This window comes from Suncus etruscus, chromosome 4, assembly GCF_024139225.1.
Source record: "Suncus etruscus isolate mSunEtr1 chromosome 4, mSunEtr1.pri.cur, whole genome shotgun sequence".
Lineage (NCBI taxonomy): Eukaryota > Metazoa > Chordata > Mammalia > Eulipotyphla > Soricidae > Suncus > Suncus etruscus.
The window spans coordinates 69,075,030-69,096,665 of record NC_064851.1 but is presented as its reverse complement, the minus strand read 5'-3'; the positions used below and the strand labels follow the sequence as shown (position 1 = coordinate 69,096,665).

Genomic DNA, 21,636 nt, shown 5'->3' with positions numbered 1-21,636 from the left:
TAATGTACTTAGTCACATAGTTATATAAATAAAATATTTTTCAGAGGTCAGAGGTCATATGAACAAACTTAATAGGACTTAAATTTTTTTTTTTGGTTTTTGGGCCACACCCGGTGGTGCTCAGGGGTTTCTCCTGGCTGTCTGCTCAGAAATAGCTCCTGGCAGGCACAGGGAACCATATGGGACACCGGGATTCGAACCAACCACCTTTGGTCCTGGATCGGCTGCTTGCAAGGCAAACGCTGCTGTGCTATCTCTCCGGGCTCAGGACTTTAATTTTTTATTTAAACCATTGTGATTTATAAAGTATTCATAATTGGATTTTAGCCATACATTGTTTTAGGACAAATCCTACCACCAGTGTCAACCTCCCTCCACCATGTTCCCAGAGTCCATCCCGTGCCATCATCACTAACCCCAACCTGCCAACATAATAGGCCCATTAAAAAAAAATTTTTTTTTGGTTTTTGGGCCACACGCGGCGGCGCTCATGTGTTACTCCTGTCTTAGTGCTCCAAAATCGCTCCTGGCAGTCTTGGGGTACCATATGGGATGCCAAGAATCGAATCTAGGTCTGTCTTGGGTCAGTCGCGTGCAAGGCAAATGCCCTACCACTGTCCTATCTCTCTGGCTCCACAGGCCCATTTTTAATTTTGGTTGTTAAAGTTTGGGTTTCATGATTTCACTGTTGACTCTGGCTTGGATGTTTAGTTCTATTCTTTATAAACCAATGTACCTGAAACCCCTTGGCCCCTCATTTTATATGTATCTTTCTCCTCTTCCGCCTAATTTCTTTCCTTCTCATTATACTCTGGAGCCTAGAGTGCTCTCGACAACCTCCATTTAAACCATTTTAATACTAAAGGAAATTTTATATGATCAACTGCTTCTTTTGTATTGATTAAGAGATCCATAGTCTTAGGAAAGTTTCTTTTTTTTTTTTGGTTTTTGGGCCACACCCGTTTGATGCTCAGGGGTTACTCCTGGCTATGCGCTCAGAAGTTACTCCTGGCTTGAGGGGACCATATGGGACGCTGGGGGATCGAACCGCGGTCCGTCCTACGCTAGCGCTTGCAAGGCAGACACCTTACCTCTAGCGCCACCTTCCTGGCCCCGGAAAGTTTCTTAAGAACTTTGAGTCTATAATTAAAAAAAAAACAGATGAGGGGCCCAGAGTGACAATACAGTAGATAGAACACATGGTTGATCGAGATTTAATCACCGGTATCCCATACAGATCCCGAGCCCACCAGGAGTAATTCCTGAGCATCACCAGGTGTGGCCTGAAAAAGCAAAAATAAATAAAAAAATTAAAAAAATAATAATAATAGAGATGAGACAACTTTTTGTTATTATTGATAGACTGATCAAAATACTTTATTTATTTATTTATTTTTTTGGTTTTTGGGTCATACCCAATGGTGCTCAGGAGTTAATCCTGGCTCTGCACTCAGAAGTCACTCCTACCAGGCTCAGGGGACCATATGGGATCCTGGGATTCGAACTGGGGTCCATCCTGTGTTGGCTGCCTGGCAAGACAAATAAATGCCTTACTGCTATGCTATCGCTTCGGCCCCTGATCAAAATATTTTTAAATCTAAAAATAAACTAAACATAGAAACATTGATTCTGGGGAAAAACTGCATTAGAGAATTGTTATTTATTTATAGTTTTTGGGTTTTTTTTTGGCCATACCCAGTGAAGTTCCGGGTTACTCCTGGCTATGCAGAAATCGCTCCTGGCTTGGGGGACTATATGGGATGCCAGGGGATCGAACAGCGGTTTGTCCTAGGCTAGTGCCGTTAAGGCAAGATGCCTTAACACTACTCTGTTTCACTGTTCCGACCCCTCATCCATTGTATTTTTTAACTTTTAGAAAGGAAATTCAGTTCACTTAAATTCAATTTTAGTTTATAGTCTAAGGACCTGAAATCAGTTTACCTTGCTATTTAAAATTCTTTCTGTGGGGCCAGATCAATAGCACAGTAGTAGGGCTTTTGCCTTGCATGCGACTACCCAGGACGGACCCAGGTTCAATCCCGGGCGTCCCATATGGTCCCCCAAGCCAGAAGCGATTTCTGAGCACATAGCCAGGAGTAACCCCTGAGCGTCACCGGGTATGGCCCAAAAACCAAAGAAAAAAATGTTTTTGTTAAAAAGGTGAGGCTTGAGGGTCTGGATCGATAATACATGAGGTATGGCACTTGCCTTGTGTGCAGCTTATTCAGGATTGATCACTAGCACCCCATAAGGGATCTGAGTCTCACCAGGAGAGATATCTCAGTGCAGAGCCAGAAGTGATGATGCCTAAGCACAACTAGATGTAATCCCAAAACAAAGTAAAACAAAACAAAATAAAAATCATGAGGCTTGGGCTACAGAGATAGTACAGTTGGCAAGTATGTCACAGTGGAACAGTTATGTTCCCCTGAGTCCTGCCAGGAATGATCTCTTAGTGCAGAGCAGGAGTAAGCTCTGAGTAATGCCTGAAGCTTAATAGAACAGTGGAAATACAAACTGCCTTGAAAGAATACATTCTAGTATAGATTCTTAGTAAATTCATATTAACTTTGTTTTTATAGAGAATACAAGCCAGCATTCTAAAAGCATTTAATAATCCTACTACTAAAACTGCTGATGATGAAACTAGGAAAAAAGTCAAAGGTATGTTCACTCATTCTCTGTTAAAATGTTCTAGAATGTTTCTTTTGGGAGTTGGGGGTAGTAGGGAGGAACTACGCATTGTATAAATTCATTCTTTAAAGTAGTGGTCTTAAAAGGAGAGTGTAGGGGCCGGGAAGGTGGCGCTAGAGGTAAGGTGTCTGCCTTGCAAGCGCTAGCGTAGGACGGACCTCGGTTCGATCCCCTGGTGTCCCATATGGTCCCCCCAAGCCAGGGGCGATTTCTGAGCGCATAACCAGGAGTAACCCCTGAGCGTCAAACGGGTGTGGCCCAAAAACCAAAAAAAAAAAAATGGAGAGTGTATTAGGGGCTGGAGAGATAGCACAGTGGTAGAGTATTTGCCTTGCACAGGACGGACCTGGGTTTGATTCCCAGCATCCCATAGGGTCCCCCAAGCCTGCCAGGAGCGATTTCTGAGCGTGGAGCCAGGAGTAACCCCTGAGCGACACCGGTGTGGCCCCCAAACAAAACAAAACAATACAAAATTTATTTATAATGTTCTTTGTACTTTTGTTTTGAGATACTGCCATCTAGTGCATATTTAGAATAACTGCCCACTTTCATTTCCAACTTTCCAGTGTTATCTTTCTTTTCAATTCCTTGCAGTTTTTTAACATAATAAATTCTCTCATTTAATCATCATGAGATGCAATTACAAAGTTGTTTGTGACTGAGTTTGAATTATACAGTGTTCAACACTCATTCCCCTTGCAGTTTTTTTAAAATGAATTTACCATAATATTTTGATATATCCATATGTGAGCTTGCTCTGTATTTCAGTGCTTCTAGTAATGTCTTCAGAGATTTCAAGTGTTATTTATGTGAAATTTGGAGATAGACACTCAACAGAAAAGAAGAGGGTTGTTTTGTTTTGTTTTATTTTTGGGCCACATGCAGCAGCTTACATGCTCAGGTTACTCCTGAGTCTGCACTCAGAAATTGCTCCTGGCAGGCTTTGGGGAGCAGCATTCTAAAAGCTGAGGATGCTGAGGATCAAACCTGGGACCATCCCAGGTTGACCGTGTGCAAAGCATAAATGCCCTACCACTGTGTTACCACTCAGGTCTCAGAAAAGATTTGAAAGAGTAGAAAATAGGTTTATTAATATTTCCCCCACATATTTACTACAGAAATTTTCAGTCTTAAAGTAGAGAGAATGGTAAACTTGAAGTTCCTGACCTTTGTCTTACACACAGCTGACTCAGGTTGTTCTTCTTTTTTTTTTTTTTTTGTTTTTGGGTCACACCTGGCAGCACTAAGGGGTTACTCCTGGCTCACACTCAGAAATCGCTCCTGCCAGGGTTGGGGGACCACATGGATGCCAGGATTTGAACCACCGTCCTTCTGCATGCAAAGCAAATGCCTTGCCTCCATGCTATCTCTCCAGCCTAAACCAGGTTCTATCCCCAGTATCCCATCTGCTCCCCACGCCTCTCAGGAGTAATTTCTATTTTTTTTTTTTTTTTTTTTTTGGTTTTTGGGCCACACCCGGCAGTGCTCAGGGGTTACTCCTGGCTGTCTGCTCAGAAATAGCTCCTGGCAGGCACGGGGGACCATATGGGACACCGGGATTCGAACCAACCACCTTTGGTCCTGGATCAGCTGCTTGCAAGGCAAACGCCGCTGTGCTATCTCTCCGGGCCCTCAGGAGTAATTTCTGAGTGCAGAGCTAGGAGTAACGCCTCTGTGCCACCAGGTGTTGGCAACTCCTCCCCAAAAGAAAGTAGTTGAAGAGGGGCCAGAGAGATAGGATGGAAGTCTGGTGGTTGCCTTGCATGCAGAATGGTGGTTCAAATCCCGGCATCCCATATGATCCCTGTGCCTGCCAGGAGCGATTTCTGAGCATAGAACCAGGAGTAATGCCTGAGCACTGCCAGGTGTGACTCCAAAACCCTAAAAAAAAAAAGAAGTTGAGGAGTGTGTTTCATTCCAATCATTTTACCTCTTAATTTAATTTCATTTATTTATTTTTGGTTTTTGGTCAACACCCAGCGCTGCTCAGGGGTTACTCATTGCTCTGGGCTCAGAAATTGCTCCTGGCAGGCTAGGGAGACCATATGGGATACCAGGAATTGAACCCAGGTTCATCCTGAGTCATCTGCATGCAAGGCAAATGCCCTACTATTGTGTTATTTCTACAGCCCCTTACCTCTCAATTTTAGTAATCATTCCTTGGAGACTGTGTAGTTGAATAATTGTCAAGGACAAAGATATTATAGTATTATGTAATAATAAAATATATTATTAAATGTGGACATTTGCCTTATTCAAATTTGTTTTGAAACAGAAAGGAGATGTTGCATTGGTCGGTGATGATTGACTTTTCTTTGCATTAAAAAGTTTTATTTTTACAGCATATGGCAGAGAAGGTGTGAAAATGAACTTCATAGATCGGATCTTTATTGGTGAATTAACTAGCACAGTCATGTGTGAAGAATGTACAAAGGTAGGTATTTTGTAATTTACTTCAAAATAAATAAATTACGATCATTTTTATTTTATTCATGTAATTATCAACAGTAACTAATAGCTTTTAAAAGTCTGAAAAGTTATATACAAATGTATTCAAATATACAAATAAAACCTCTAGAGAAGTTGAGACCTTAGAGATATAATACAGTGGGGAGGGTGGCTTGTTTTTCACCCTACCAAAATGGGTTTGATTTCTTCTGGCATCCAATATGGTTTCCCGAGCACTACCAGGAGTTATCTCTGAGTACAGAGCCAGGAGTTACCCCTGAGCATTGCCATATATGGCCCCCAAACAAAACAAAACAAAACAAGGAATTAAACAAGCAAACAAAAAACTCTCACTTGAGAAGTAAACATAATTTATAATTTGTAAACATTTTTTTTTTGGAGTGAGAGTGATAGTGATAGCACCAGAGTAATAGTACAGGTGCTTCTATTCTCAGCACCACATATGGTACTCCAAGCACTGCTAATGGTCACTCCTGAGCACAGAGCAGGGAAAATCCTTTCAGTGTCCTGGGCATGCCCAAGAAAACACACAAGAAAAAAAAAAACCTTTATTTTGAAGTTACTTTAAATACTACAGGTCATATTGGCTGTATTGTAAGAGTCAGCTGGATTGCTTTTATTGAAATTTGGATTGATTTAAAAAAAAACCTGAATTTCTAAAATAAGTTAAAACATTGTGCTCCAGGAGTACTGTTTAATTAAAATTTTAAGTGCTCTAAAGAAAGAAAAGCAAAAATAAAGTTTCCTGAGATGTTCAACATTTTTCCAGGCTTATTTTTCAGGTTTTATAAAACTATATTGTTTATATTATGTACTAGAATTCTAACTGAAGTTTTTCTTTTTTAAAAGATCTCTGTGGTAAAGGATCCTTTCATTAATATTTCACTTCCTATAATTGAAGAAAGGGTAAGAAGAAAGCTTATTTTCTGAAGGGTAATTGTTCATATATTTGGACATATGTTAAATATGTTATAAATATCTAAGAATCACTTTTTATACAGTAGTTTAGTATATTTGATAATGGGATGTACGTTTATGTGAATAAGGAAATTTTAAAAAATAAGTTTGATTTCCAATGAACTTAAACTCTGTGCTTTATATTTTGAGAATTAATGTTAAGAAACATGTATATTTCAAATCAAACACTTTAAAAGTAATATCCTGAATTTATTTACTAAATTTTTGCATTTTGTATATACATCTATTTAGGCTTCAAAACCTGTACTTCTGGGGAAAATTAATAAATTTAGGAGCTTACAGGAGACAGATGATGGTCAGTATAATGCTATTGCTTTAGAAAATATTCATCAATCCAGAGCTACCCATAAGCATACTACACCCAAAATTAAGGTAAGATAATGTGCATTGTATAACATCTATATTAAAATTTTTTATTAAGAAAAATATATGGGCCGGAGAGATAGCATGGAGGTAAGGCGTTTGCCTTTCATGCAGGAGGTCATCGGTTCGAATCCCGGCGCCCCATATGGTCCCCCCGTGCCTGCCAGGAGCAATTTCTGAGCCTGGAGCCAGGAATAACCCCTGAGCACTGCCGGGTGTGACCCAAAAACCAAAAAAAAAAAAAAAAAAAAGAAAAATATATGTAAAAGGAGCCGGAGTGATAGCATAGCTTGTAGGCCACTTTGCCTTGCATATGTGTGACCCACATTTGATCTCCAGCATCCCATATGGTTCACCCAGCCTGCCAGGAGTAAGTTCTAAGTGCAGAGCCAGGAGTAAATTCTGAGTGCTTTTGGGTGTGGCCCAAAACAAAAATTTAAAATTAAAATTAAGAAAAAATATAAAAAAAATAGGAATGTCTCCTCACCACCAGCACTACTGCATCCAAATCAAACTACAACCTAGTTCTTTCTGTTCCACAAAAGTCCTGTTCCTTTTGCTGCAAAAATTGTTGTTTTTAATGTATAGTTTTTTGATTTGCTTCTTTGTTTTGGGGTTTGGGCCACATCTCAAGGTGCTCAGGCTTTACACTCAGGAATTACTCATGGCTTGCTTGGGGTACCTTTATATGAGGTGCTTGGGATTGAAGGTGCTGGGAATTTAAACTCAGTCCACTGTGTTCAAGGTAAGTGTCCTACCTTCTGTACTGTTGCTCCAGCTGTTACCTTTATTTATTTATTTATTTATTTATTTATTTTTGGTTTTTGGACCACACCCAGTGATGCTCAGGGATTACTTCTGACTATGCGTTAAGAAATCTTAAGAAATTGCTCCTACTTGGGAGACTATTTGGGACGCCAGGGGATCGGCTAGCACAGGCAGACACCTTACCGCTTGTGCCACTGCTCTGGCCCCACCTTTATTTTTTTTTAATTAAGGTGGTTTGCTGTTATATTTTCTGTTGCTGTGATTTAGGCAGTTAGGAAATAGTTCAGAGAACTACCAGAACTAATTGGCCTAATTATTGTTCAATATTTAAACAAGATAATTAGCATTTATTTTCAACAGTATCACAAGATTCTTTTCTCTGAAAACACTGTCAACTTACAGAACCGAATAATTTATGACAGAAAATGTGTAAGAAAATTGTCATCTGGAGAAGATAACAGTATTGTCATAGACCAAAGAAATGAAAGATCTGACACGTCTGGTGATTCTCTGGTGCTTGCCAGTGTCAGGAATGCAGAATCATCCCTGACTGAAAGCCTGACTGATGGCAGTGAGAAGGAGGCCAGTGGCTCTGACAGCAATATTGATGCCGACAGCGAGGCTTCAGAATCGGAAAATGCTTCCCAGCACGCCAGATTGTTTCGGTCTAGTAGCAGATACTTTGTGCACGCAAATGGCCACCTTCACCACTCATTAGCCAGTGAACTACAACCCCAGGAGACTGACAGTGGTGATGAGGGCCTGGCTAAATCAATGTCTGAACTTCATTTGAGCAACACTGTAACTGAACAGAGTAATTTTGACAAGGAAAATCAGCTGCTAAATGTTCCAAATAATTTGTGTTTCTCAGAGAAGCATGTGGTGGCTTCCCGCCCCCAAAATGCTTTTCAGACCCTTTCTCAGAGCTATATAACTACTTCTAAAGAATGTTCAGTTCAGTCCTGTCTCTACCAATTTACATCAATGGAATTACTAATGGGCAACAACAAGCTTCTCTGTGAGAATTGTACTGAAAAGAAACAGAAGCACCAAAATGAAAATAGTTCTTCAGGTAAATATTGAGCTTAATTCTAATATATTTTTAATTTTTTCTTTTCTTTTCTTTTTTGTTTTTTTTTTTTTTTTTTTTTTTTGGGTCACACCCGGCAGCGCTCAGGGGTTACTCCTGGCTCTCAGATATCGCTCCTGGCAGGCTTGGGGGACCATATGGGATGCCGGGATTCAAACCACCTTCCTTCTGCATGAAAGGCAATCGCCTTACCTCCATGCCATCTCTCTGGCCCCAAATTTTTATTTATTTAATATTTTATTTTATTTTTGGTTTTGGGGTCACACCCGATGGCACTCGGGTTACTCCTGGCTCTGAGCTCAGAAATTGTTCCTGGCAGGCTCGGGGGACCATATGGGATGCCAGGATTCAAACTACTGTCCATCCTGGGTTAGCTGCGTACAAGGCAAATGTCCCACCTCTGTGCTATATCCAACCCCCTAATTTTTATTTTTTATTTTTTAATAATATCTTTATTTGGGGCTGGAGAGATAGCATGGAAGTAGGGCATTTGCCTTGCATACACACACACACACACACACACACACACGTACACACACACACACACACACACACACATATATATACACACATATATTTAAGCACCTTGATTATAGACATGATTGTTGCTGGGTCATATAAAGAATACCTCCTTTCACTAGTGCAGCATTCCCATCATAATTTTAATTTTTTTTTTTTTTTTTTTTTTTTTTTGGTTTTTGGGCCACACCCGTTGACGCTCAGGGGTTACTCCTGGCTATGCGCTCAGAAGTTGCTCCTGGCTTGGGGGACCATATGGGACACCGGGGGATCGAACCGTGGTCCGTCCAGGCTAGCGCAGGCAAGGCAGGCACCTTACCTCTAGCGCCACTGCCCGGCCCCCATAATTTTAATTTTTAAAGTATTTATATTGTTGGTGTTTTTGGGGTTTTGTTGTTTGTATTTGATAGCTGTGGCCTCCCCGTCCCTGCAGGGAAACTACAAATGTGGGTTAATTTCTTGGAGGGAGGATGGGTTTAAAACATACAAAGAACACACACAAAGAAAATGGGAAAACTAGTGAGAACCAACTAGCTTCCGTTTATTGTAAAGAGGGAAGATCATTATATATCATTCATGGCAGGGGTGCTAACAAAGAGCAGTAAAAAGAAGTGTAGAGCAAACACTTTGAGCAACTTCTCAAGGCCTACAGAAACAACATAAGTTTTTTCCCTAAGATTCCTCAAGTCATCTAGCTATATAATTAACAATGATCCCCTAACATAACTCCCGCAAGCACCTGGCTACATAGATAACAAAAATTGCTTCTCCCAATCCATGAGATGTGTCTAGAATTTGTTCTGTCTGAAATATGTTTTTCTCCCAAGGTTACTGGCCTCAGTGTTCTCTTTGGCTTGTCACAATTCCTCACATAGCCTTTTAGATTGACCTTAGTAAAGGCAGGCTGCATCCTTGTTGAGGCCTCTTGAGAGACTGCTAGAGCCTGTTAGGCCTTAGGCATCTGCTAGAGACTTACTAGGCTTCAGCTCCCCACAGATAACCCAAACCAGTACATTAGGCAACTGGAGAATGTCTCCATTTCTTTTACTTGTGGGGGCCCGGGGGACACACACCTGGCAGTGCTAAAGCGTACTCTTGGCTCTGTGCTCAGAGATTACTCCTGGCAGAACTTGGAGGACCATTTGAGGATCAAACTTTGATTAGTCATGTGCAAGGCAATCACCTTACCCACTATAAATATCTTCAACCCCAAGTTGCATATGGTTTTAAATATGTCATGTCTTTCCAATAGCTTCTTAGTGAAATGCTTCTAGTTTCACATAATGTTACCTGCTTCTGGTCATCTTTGACTTGTAAGCATTAATACAAGTTAGTCTTATGCAGATCTTCACAATTTCCAAACTTTTTGCATGTCACCTCATCTATTCTTTTTTTTTTTTAACTTTATTAATTGATTGATTGGGTTTTGGGCCACACCCAGTGGCGCTCAGGGGTTACATTGGCTCAGCACTCAGAAATTGCCCCTGGCATACTGGGGACCATATGAGATGGGAATCAAACCAGGTTCCTTCTGGGTCGGCCACATGCAAGGCAAATGCCCTACTGCTATGCTATCTCTCCAGCCCCTCTTTATACATATTCTTTATATATTTGCATGTTCTTTTTACTTGTAAATGTGTATCTTTAAAAAATCTTTTCATTTTTGGGACCAGAGAGATAGCATGGAGGTAGGGCATTTGCCTTGCATGCAAAAGGACAGTGGTTTGAATCCTGGCATCTGATATGGTCTCTCGAGCCTGCCAGGAGCGATTTCTGAGTGGAGCCAGGAGTAACAACCCCTGAGCACTGGCGATGTGACCCAAAAACCAAAACAAAAAAAAAAATCTTTTTATTTTAGTTGTGTTTTGGGAAACAGATATCCTGAAATGAAACCAAAAGTCAGTTTAAAGTTAAAGTTTTAACATTGAAAAGTGAATGGATTGAACAGTAGTACAATGAGTAGAGTGGTTGCCTTGAACATGGCCAACACAGCTTCAATCCCCTGCACCCTCTATGGTCCCCTGAGCTTTCCCAGAGAAAGACCTGAGCCTGTTGTGACCCCAAAATCTAAACACAAAAGTGTAATATGGTGCATCTATAAAATTTTCATTATATGCCCTTGTATAAAATAGAATTTTATGAATGCCTTGGATTTTTGTAGGAAGAAAAGCAGAAGGGGTTTATACCAGTGCCAGGAAGCAATTACTCATTTCTGCTGTGCCAGCTATCCTAATTCTGCATCTTAAAAGATTCCATCAGGTAAAATTCTTTATAGTTGCATGGTAGTCATTTTCATCTTGTTTTATAAAACCCTTAGTGTTATACATTACTGTCATGAATTAGATTGTAACTTACTGAATTTAAATATTAGTGAGATTTTCTGGGATTTTTTTCTTGCCACAATTTTTTTTAAGACTTTTCTGTGCCCTTTAAGACTCTTGTAATTAAAATTGTTTGATTTGAAAGACTGAGAGGATAAGAAACTAAATGGTATCTGTGTAAATTTCTTTATATGGTGTGTGTTAATGGAAAAGATATATAACAGCACTTAGAAGCAAGGACATCCTAGCCTTCTGAGATCACTTAATCCCACTGAGAAGAGTTTGCATTGGATATTGTTGATTAGAAGTAAATGTGAAAGAGTTCAGTTCATGTAGGACTTTATCTTGAATAGTCACATTCTTTGACTGTTTCAGGTTTCTGTCCATTAATATGTAATGTTATTCAGTGCTTTCCCATAATAACTATTTCTTTTTTGTATTTGATTAAATGTGGTTGAAATTGTCAATACTATAAAGCTTGAGTTTAAGTTAAAGCAATGTGATAAAGGAAGACTTTCAAATCAAATGAAAAGAGAGCAATCAGATACCATGTTAAGCCTTCTAAAGGTCAGTAGAAAAAACACATCAGTGTGAATATATTTTGCTCTCAAAACAGAATCCCAGCCACCCCAATAATCTGGTTAGGGGATCCCATGCAGTATATCAAAATCAGGAGCTTGAGTGTGCAAGGTATTCCCTCCACCACTTTAAGCTATCTCTCCTAGGTCTTTTTTTTTTCCAATAAAGAAAAATAAGTAGGCAGTTGATATGTAGTAAAAATTATGTGATTACTATGTATTTGAGGAGATTTATCCTTGAAGTAGATTATAAAAGCCCTACATATAAAATTGGTTCTGTTAGTTTTTGCTTATCCAAAAGCTTTAGATATAACTGACTTTTCATTCTAGGGTTGGGGTTTAAGTTGGGTTTGGCCACATGCAAGGCAGGTACCTTCCTTGCATTGCTAGATATGGCCCAACCCCTCCCCCCCAAATGATAATAATTTTTCAAACCTAATTAGAAACTTTGTCATTTATCATGGTTTTATATGTGTGTGAAAAAGTAACTTCTAGGATTCTTCTTCGTTTCTATTTTTCTTTTTTTTTTGGGGGGGGGCATACTCAGTGGCATTTGGCTTATTCTAGGCTCTGTGCTAAAGAATTGGGGAAATACATGTGAAGCTGGGGATTGAACTTGGGTAGTCTGTGTGCAAGGCATTACCCAATTTCTAAAAGGAGAAAACAAAACCAAAAACATAAATAAAGCATGACAGTCTCATCGTGGTCTATACATTAGGTTTTTTATAGAAAGGGAGTGACGAGAAGTCCCTTACATGTGGTGCTTTACTCTGGCTCCTAGGATTTTACATCATACTTTAACAAATAAGGATTTCAGTGTAAATAGAATTGTTATGCTAATATTTTCTTGCATCTTTTTAAGGCTGGCTTGAGTCTTCGCAAAGTAAACAGACATGTAGATTTTCCACTTACGCTTGATTTAGCACCATTCTGTTCTGCTACTTGTAAGGTACTGTACACGTATATCAGATTAAGTTATTTTACCAATAATATATAGCTGTAACACCACTTCCACACTGAAATAAATAACAATAAGTTTTTCAAATCATGTAATGCCTATATTTCCAGTTGTCTGATATATTAATATTTGAGGTAAATTAATATCTTAAGATGTTGGGCCTGGAGAGATAGCACAGCGGCGTTTGCCTTGCAAGCAGCCAATCCAGGACCTAAGGTGGTTGGTTCGAATCCCAGTGTCCCATATGGTCCCCTGTGTCTGCCAGAAGCTATTTCTGAGCAGACAGCCAGGAGTAACCCCTGGAGAGATAGCATGGAGGTAAGGCATTTGTCTTACATGCAGAAGGATGGTAGTTCAAATCCCAGCATCCCATATGGTCCCCCGAGCCTGCTAGGAGCGATTTCTGAGCGTAGAGCCAGAAGTGGCCCCTGAGCGCTGCTGGGTGTGATCCAAAAGCCAAAAAAAAAAAAAAAAATGTTGACTGGTGCTGTGATTTTGTTTCTGACCATCTATGAGCTCATTAATCATTATTAATTAATCCATTCATTAATCCACTTTGCCTAGAGTATAATAAGAAATTTTGGCAACAGGAACTATTTCTGTTGGTACAGTCTGCCCAATGTTTCATGCAAATATGAACTTTGGTTTTATACACCATGCATGGGATATCCAAATGTGAGCCATGTCATATACCCAGATTCTCAGGACTTATTCTTGGCTTTATGCACAAGGATTTCACCTGGAAGCCATGGGGGACCACACATGGAATCCAAAATCTTATCAGCTACATTCAAGGCAAATAAATGCCCTAACCACTATACTAGCTCTCTTACTCATTTTCTTTTTATTGTTTTCTGGACAACAGCAGCAGCAGTCAGGGGTTACTCCTGGTTCTACACTCAGAAATTACTACTGACAGGCTCAGGGGGACCATAGGGGATGCTGGGGATCAAATCCATGTTGGCTGCATGCAAGGCAAACTCCCTACCCTTTGTGCTATCACTCTGGCTTTCTCTGATTCTTTTAGACTCTTTTAATATACAATTTCTACTCTCATTTCCCTTTTTCCTTCTCCTCCCTGACTTGTAGTTTATTTGTTAATATAACTAGTGCATCTTTCTGATATAGATTTTGACTATTCCTTTGTTTATTTCTTACAAATAGATAGTTGAACTTAGAAAGGCTTTATTATTGCCACCCTTTCTTCTGCTCCCCATGGTATAAAGCTACTTCATACAAACTGTGATTATTCTTTTACTAAGTGGTACCTAATGACAGTTGGCTTTTTTTCTCCTGGTTTTTGAGTCATACCTGGCAATGCTAAGGGGATACTACTGGATCTGCACGCAGTAGTACTTCTGGGTATGGCCCCAAAACCAATATATATATATATGTGTGTGTATATATATATGTATATATATGTGTATATATATGTATATATATGTCATATATAATATATTATCCAGCACAAAATTATCTCTTTAATATGTAGGATATAATGAAATATAATAATTTAAATGAAAAATTATGGTTTATAAAGACTAGAATATGGCTGAGTGGTAGATTGAAAACATGTATGTATTAGGCCCTGAACTTAATTTATAACACCACAGAAAAATAAGATAATTTTTCTTGTATTATTACTTGTTTATAAATTCTAAGATGAAAGATATCTATATATGAGAAGATGAGCGATAGCACAGCGATAGGGCATTTGCCTTGTACGTGACTGACTCAAGACAGACCTGGGTTTGATCCTGGCATCCCATATGGTCCCCCAAGCCAGGAGTGATTTCTGAGCGCAGAGCCAGAAGTAACTCCTGAGAGTGTCACTGGGTATGGCCCAAAATGCAAAAAAAAAAAAAAAAAAGAAAAACTCTCTATATAACTTATATTTAAAGTAATTTTATGCATCTTTTATTTTTTCTTCATTTTTGTTCCAGTCAGATTTATTTTATTGAAACCATCATGATTTACAAAGTCCTTCATAGTTGGGTTTCAGACATACAATGAATCAGGGTCAATCCCACCACCAGTATCTACCTCCCTCCACCAGTGTTCCCCAGTTGCATCCCATACCACCTCTCCTGTCCCCCAGCCTGCCAGTATAACAGGCCAATTATAAGTTTAGATTGGTAAAGTTTTGGTCTCTTGATTCCATTGTAGTTGCCTTTGGCTTGGATATTTAGTTACTTTTTATTTTTGGGCCACACCTGGTGGTGCTCCGGGTTACTTCTGGCTGTGTGCTCAGAAAAAGCTCCTGGTGACGCTCAGGTTACTTCTAGCTATGCGCTTAGAAATCGCTCTTGGCGGGGCCGGGCGGTGGCGCTCGAGGTAAGGTGCCTGCCTTACCTGCGCTAGCCTAGGAGACGGACCGTGGTTCGATCCCCCGGCGTCCCATATGGTCCCCCAAGCCAGGAGCGACTTCTGAGCGCATAGCCAGGAGTAACCCCTGAGCGTCACTGGGTGTGGCCCAAAAACCAAAAAAAAAAAAGAAATCGCTCTTGGATTGGGGGACCATATGGGACACTGGGGGATTGAACCGCTGTTCGTTCTAGGTTAGCACTAGCAAGAAAACGCTATACTGCTTGTTCACAGTCCTTTTTTTAACGCTATCAATGTACCTGAGACAGCTTGGCCCCTGGCCCCCATACTTCCAAATTTGTGTTTCTCTTCTTCTATTCAGTTTGTTTTATTCTCACTACTTTATTCCTTTTTTTTTTGGGGGGGGCACACCCATTTGATGCTCAGGGGTTACTCCTGGCTAAGCGCTCAGAAATTGCCCCTGGCTTGGGGGGACCATATGGGACGCCAGGGGATCCAACGGCGGTCCTTCCTTGGCTAGCGCTTGCAAGGCAGACATCTCACCGGCCCCGTTTATTCTTAACATATTGTGGAGATTATTCTGTAACTAGTGCTTTGGGATAGTTTGGGCTCCATTTTTCAAGTTAAGTATGGCAGCAGCATATTCTCATTTGGATGCATCATAGTTTATTCAGTCAGTCCTTCTGATTTAGAGATTTGGGGGACTGTTTCAATCTTTTTTAATGCATGTATTTGTACCATGCTCATCAGTGCTTGGGGACTACTCACTGCTCAGTGCTCACACCTGGTGGTGCCTAGTGGATGCAGGGAGTTGATCCTGGGCTTCCTTCAGCCCATTAAGATCTCTCTCATTCTACTCTAGTCTTTTGATTTATAAATAGTCCTATAACTTACAGTGTCGTACATATTTTTCACATTTTGTTCATGTATCTGTGAGCTAGAATCCTGGAAATAAAATTGAGACTCCTGGAGTGCTACATATGTAATTTAGCTATATAAATTGAAATAGCTCTGCTAATGAGTTTGTTTTGTTTTTCAAATTTAGTCACATGACATTACATGTGACATGGGTGCTTAAGAGTTTTTGGCTTTTTTGTGTTCTCATATGCAGTGTGTGAGTTTTTGTTTTCTGCCAGCCCAGCCTGCAAAGAACTTTGATGAGCTTTTGCACTTTACTTGTCAAATGTTTATAGTGTAGGTTTTTTGTTTGTTTTTTTGTTGGTTTGTTTGTTTGTTTGGGAACCATACCCAGTTATGATCCTGGTTCTGCTGGCAAGAATTAGTTTTGACTTATAGGAAAACATATGGGATACCAGGGATTGAATCTGGATCATCTATGTGCAAAGCAAATATCCTATCCATTATACTATTTGGCCCATTTATGTAGTTTCAATATGTTTTCTAAGTGTAGTGTTTTTTTTTTAAGCTTTTTTTGTTTTGTTTTTGGTTTTTTGGGGGTCACACCTGGTGCTGCTCAGGAGTTATTCCTTGCTCTGCACTTAGAAATCGCTCCTGGCAGGCACAGGGGACCATATGGGTTGCTGGGATTCGAACCACTGTCTGTCCTGGATTGGCTGCATGCAAAACAAATGCCTTACCTACCTACCGGTCCCATCTAAATGTAGTTTTAATATGTGTTTCTTATTTTAAGAAATATGGGGGGTCAGCCAGAGAGATAGCTCAGCAGTAGGGCATTTGCCTTGCACGCAGCCAATCCAGGATAGACAGTAGTTTAAATCCTGGCATCCCATATGGTCCCCCGAGCCTGCCAGGAGCGATTTCTGAGCTCAGAGCCAGGAGTAACCCTTGAGCACCACCGGGTGTGACCCCAAAACAACAAACAAACCAAAAAGAAATACATAGAGTTGATCTAACTTTCCTTACAGTACTAGTTCATGTACTATTAATAATTTGGGTTTCTTTTTTTGAAAGAATGTGAATGCTGGTGATCAAGTTCTCTATGGTCTCTATGGCATAGTGGAACACAGTGGCTCAATGGAAGGAGGTCACTACACTGCTTATGTGAAAGTAAGAAAGCCCTCCAGCAAGTTATTAGAACATATCACCGGAAAGAGAAATGTCTCTGGTATGCCTTGCTCATTTTATTTTATTTTATTTTATTCTTAAAAACAAATGCATTTATTTTTCTTTGCCTATAAGATGTAGGTAAGTTATGGGTTACATGAATACATTAGTGGATGTATTTTAATAAAATTAAGTGAAAAATCATCATAAGCTTACTTATATAATTCTTAGTTAAATATCTTTTTTGGGGGTGGTCACACTTGGCAGCGCTCAGGGGTTACTACTGGCTCTATGCTCAGAAATCACTCCTGGCAGGCTCGGGTGACCATATGGGATGCCGGGATTCGAACCACGGCCTTTCTGCATGCAAGGCAAAAGCCTTACCTCCACGCTATCTCTCTGACCCCTTAGTTAAATATCTTAAGTCTGTGTATATACCCTTGTAGTTGATGTGAAGTGTTGAGTCATGTATTTCAGTGAAGTAGCATTTTCTCTGACAATACCAAAATATTTTTTTTTTTTTTTTTTTTTGGTTTTTGGGCCACACCCTGTGACGCTCAGGGGTTACTCCTGGCTATGCGCTCAGAAGTTGCTCCTGGCTTCTTGGGGGACCATATGGGAGCCGGGGGATCGAACCGCGGTCCGTCCTAGGCTAGCGCAGGCAAGGCAGGCACCTTACCTCCAGCGCCACCGCCCGGCCCCCACCAAAATATTTTTAAGGCATGCCAGGCCTTCAGAATAGAGTTGCAGTTAAAAATGTGCTTGCATGAGGCTGGATAGATAATATAGCTTATAAGGCACTTGCCTTCCATGTACCAGACCTGGATTTAATTCCCAGTACCCCATATGATTCCCCAACCTCCTCCTAGAGTGATCTTTGAGAACAGCCAAGAGTAAGCCTTGGGTATGTCCAAAGAAACAAAACAAAAATGTTTGCTTATGGATTAGCATTTTTTGCTTTTTAATCTTTTTTCTACCTGCTCCACTGTGAGTTGTGTCTGAATCTGTGGGGCTTTCCAGTAGTGTGGGCCAAGGGCACTATCAGATAAGAGTAGTTAATTGACCCCTCTGGCCTTCTGACAGGTCTCTTTGGGTTTTTTCCCTTTTAATTCCATTTTCCCTTAAACTAGGGGTGGGAAACCATTATTTAGCCAAAAAGTCTTATTCGGCTTTTATTTAGCCTGATATTATTTAGTCAAACATTGCATTAATATACTGCGGTTGTCTTGGCAAGACCAGACCATGATTTTGAAGACCCATGCTTGTGCTAAGCAAACCATCAGAGATGGACTTTTCCTGAACTCAGGCCTCAAGGCAGAGGAAGACAGGAGCTACCTGTTGGCCAACAGGCTTCCGTCATGTTGTAGCTTCCTATCCTTCCATGTAGCTGGAATTTTCTTCTCTAAACTTCTGTGAGGAATTTTCCTCTCTAAACTGTATAGTAAAGGCCTTGCTTCTCTTTGCAGAAGAGAAGGGACCAGAGAGATAGTATAATGAGTAAGGTAAGCCACATAACTTTGAATGCAGCCAATCTGGGTTTGATTCCCAGCACACCAAATCACTCAGGAGTGATTCCTGAGTGCAGAATCAGGAGTAAGCCCTGAGCACTGCTGCATATGGTCAAAAAACAAAGGGATGAAAAAAATGTGCTATCTGCAAGAAAGGGACTTTATTATAGCTTGTGATGAATCTGTATTGTTTATAATGTTGAGTAAGAGCATAACATTCTTATTATAAAATTATACTTTTTTGTTTTGCTAGGTTTGAAGGAACCTGAGAGTGAAACGGCAGACCAGTGGGTTCATGTTAGTGACACTTATGTGCAGGTGGTTCCTGAAGCAAGAGCACTTAGAGCACAAGCATACCTTCTTTTTTATGAAAGAATATTATAATTTTTATTAATTATTTATGCTAATGATTACTTAGATTGCTTTTATTTAAATGATATAGTGATGGCCATAATATGCAATGTGCCTTTTCATCTTTTTTCTTTAATAGGAATAGCATATCCCTCAAATGCTCTGGAACATAAATTTTACCTTTTTGATGAATCCTTTTAAACTAAATTTACTCAGTGCTTTCAAATTGGAATTCTTACAATAAACCTAAAGCCATGTTTTAAAAGAATATTTGTCCAGACTGGGGACATTCTCGGTGACAAGCACTTGCCCTATATGCCTGAGATCTTGGATTCCATCCCTGATATCATTGAAAAAGAAAGAAAAAGGAAAAGAGGATACATACATAATATATATAGATAGATAAATAGATATAAACACACACACATACATCTATGTGTGTATATATATCATGGGAAAGCCAATGTGATTTATAGTAGAAAGAAAATTTCTTTATGATACTCAGAATGATGGTGGTTTAATCAAATCATTCCTTAAAATAGTGCTTCCCAAATGAGTCATATACTATATTCCTGATCTTATAGATACAAATCTATCTCTTGTGTTTATTACTATATTAAACCCTATTTTTCAGGTTTTTCTTTTTAACCCTAGCCTTGTTTTGAATAGTCATACTGTCATTTTATGTTCCAGTTATATTTTTCTAATAAATATTAAAATAAATATACAACTATCAAAGGCAGTTTGTTTATCATCTTGTACTTCTCTTAAAATCATCTCAGAACTATCTAGTGACATTGATGTGCAGGAAACATCACACTTACATGAAATTATGCCTTAATATGGGTTAGAGGTCTGTTCATACTAAGTATAAATCAACCATATAAAAAGGTACCATGAGGCTCGAGCGATAGCACAGTGGGTAGGGCATTTGCCTTGCAAGTGGTTGACCTGAACTGATCCAGGTTTGATTCCCAGCTTTTCATATGGTCCCCCAAGCCTGCCAGGAGCAATATCATGTTTTTTCTTTTTGGTTTTTGGGTTACACCTGGTGGCGCTCAGGGGTTACTCCAAGCTTTGTGCTCAGAAATCGCTCCTGGCCAGCATTGGAGATTATATGGGATGCTGGGATTCTAACCACCAACTGGCTTGGATTGGCTGCGTGCAAGGCAAATGCCTCACTGCTGTGCTATCTCTCTGGTCTCAAGAGTAATATCTGAGTACAAAGCCAGAAGTAACCCCCTGTGGCCCCCAAACCAAAAAATAAAAATATAAAATAAAGGGGCCAGAGAGATAGCATGGAGGTAAGGCATTTGCCTTTCATGCAGAAGGATGGTGGTTTGAATCCTGGCGTCCCATATGGTCCCCTTTGCCTGCCAGGGGTGATTTCTGAGCGTAGAGCCAGTAACCCCTGAGCGCTGCGGGTGTGACCCAAAAAACAAAAAACAAATAAAAATAAAATAAAATAAATGATACCATTTTTGGAGCTGGGAAGATATTACAATGGGTCAGGAGGGCCCTTACCTTGCACATGGCCAAACTAGGTTTGATAATGGCATCTCATATGGTTCCCCATGCTCTTATCAGGAATGACCGCTGAATGCAGAGCTAGGAGTAACCTCAGAGTCCCAAACCTCTCCCAACAGAAAACAAACAACAAAACCAAAAAAATGAAAAAGTACCTTTAACTTCAGTAATATGGATTTGCAAATACTGTTTATTACCTTACTGTTTTGAGATTTTGAAAACTATAAAAATGTTCAAATATTTTATTAATATAAATAATAGATCATAACTGATATTGTTGAGGATAATTTGCAACTGATTCACAGAAATTAAAATACAGTTACAGAGGGCTACAAAGATAGCACTTGCCTTGTATGTGGCCAACCTGGTTCCTTGTCACTCATATGATTCTTTAAACACTGCAGGAGTTATCCCTAAGCAGAAAACCAGGAATAAGCAAGCCCGGGGAATCACCAAGTTGCCCCTAACTTTCCAAAAATTAGTTGTATAGTAATCACGGTGTTTAAATAAAGATATTATTGGGGGTCGGAGTGATAGCACAACGGTAAGGCATTTGCCTTGCATGCGACTGACCTGGAATAGACACGGGTTCAATCCCTGGCATTCCATATGGTCCCCTGAACCTGCAGGAGCTACTTCTGAGAAGTCAGGAGTAATCTCTGCACACTTCCAGGTGTTGCCCAAAAATCAAAACTGAAACAAACAAAAAGATACTGTTTTTTAAAAAATGAGTTGTATGTAATTGTAACATACAGGATTGGTGGGGCCAAGGCAGTAGCACCTTGTGTGCACTAGCCTAGGACGGATCACGGTTCAATTCCCCCTGGTGTCCCCTAGGGTCCCCCCAAGCCAGGAGCGATTTTTGAGTGCAGAATAACCTCTGAGTGTCATCCGGTCAGTGTGAACCAAAAAATAAATAAATAAAATAATTGCCCTTTAAAAAAAAACATACAGGATTGGTATATAGAAGTTAATGCAAGTGTAATCAAGGAAACTTTTGAAATATAAATTACAAATTTATATTTATAAATTATAATTATTCTTATACTTAATAGAGGAATATATTTTCTACCTCTATGTAAATACTATTAATCATAATTTTAGGGTTTTGAGATCACTTTCTTTTGTCTGTAATAAACATAATTTCTAAGTTCAGGTAGAT

The 21,636-nt window shown here is 39.7% G+C and overlaps 1 protein-coding gene across 1 annotated transcript in view; it reads left to right on the top strand.

The window, feature by feature from the left end:
* USP45 (ubiquitin specific peptidase 45) overlaps positions 1–19,319 on the top strand; it is a 63,198-nt gene extending 43,879 nt beyond the window's left edge. The window contains exons 9-17 of the mRNA XM_049771326.1: positions 2,583–2,664; positions 5,037–5,128; positions 6,013–6,069; positions 6,373–6,513; positions 7,675–8,344; positions 11,043–11,140; positions 12,643–12,729; positions 16,996–17,149; positions 18,850–19,319. Of these exons, the coding sequence (XP_049627283.1) occupies positions 2,583–2,664; positions 5,037–5,128; positions 6,013–6,069; positions 6,373–6,513; positions 7,675–8,344; positions 11,043–11,140; positions 12,643–12,729; positions 16,996–17,149; positions 18,850–18,980 (1,512 nt within the window). The 3' untranslated portion in view covers positions 18,981–19,319. The remainder of the gene's footprint in view (positions 1–2,582; positions 2,665–5,036; positions 5,129–6,012; positions 6,070–6,372; positions 6,514–7,674; positions 8,345–11,042; positions 11,141–12,642; positions 12,730–16,995; positions 17,150–18,849) is intronic.
* The last annotated feature ends 2,317 nt before the right edge of the window (positions 19,320–21,636 follow it).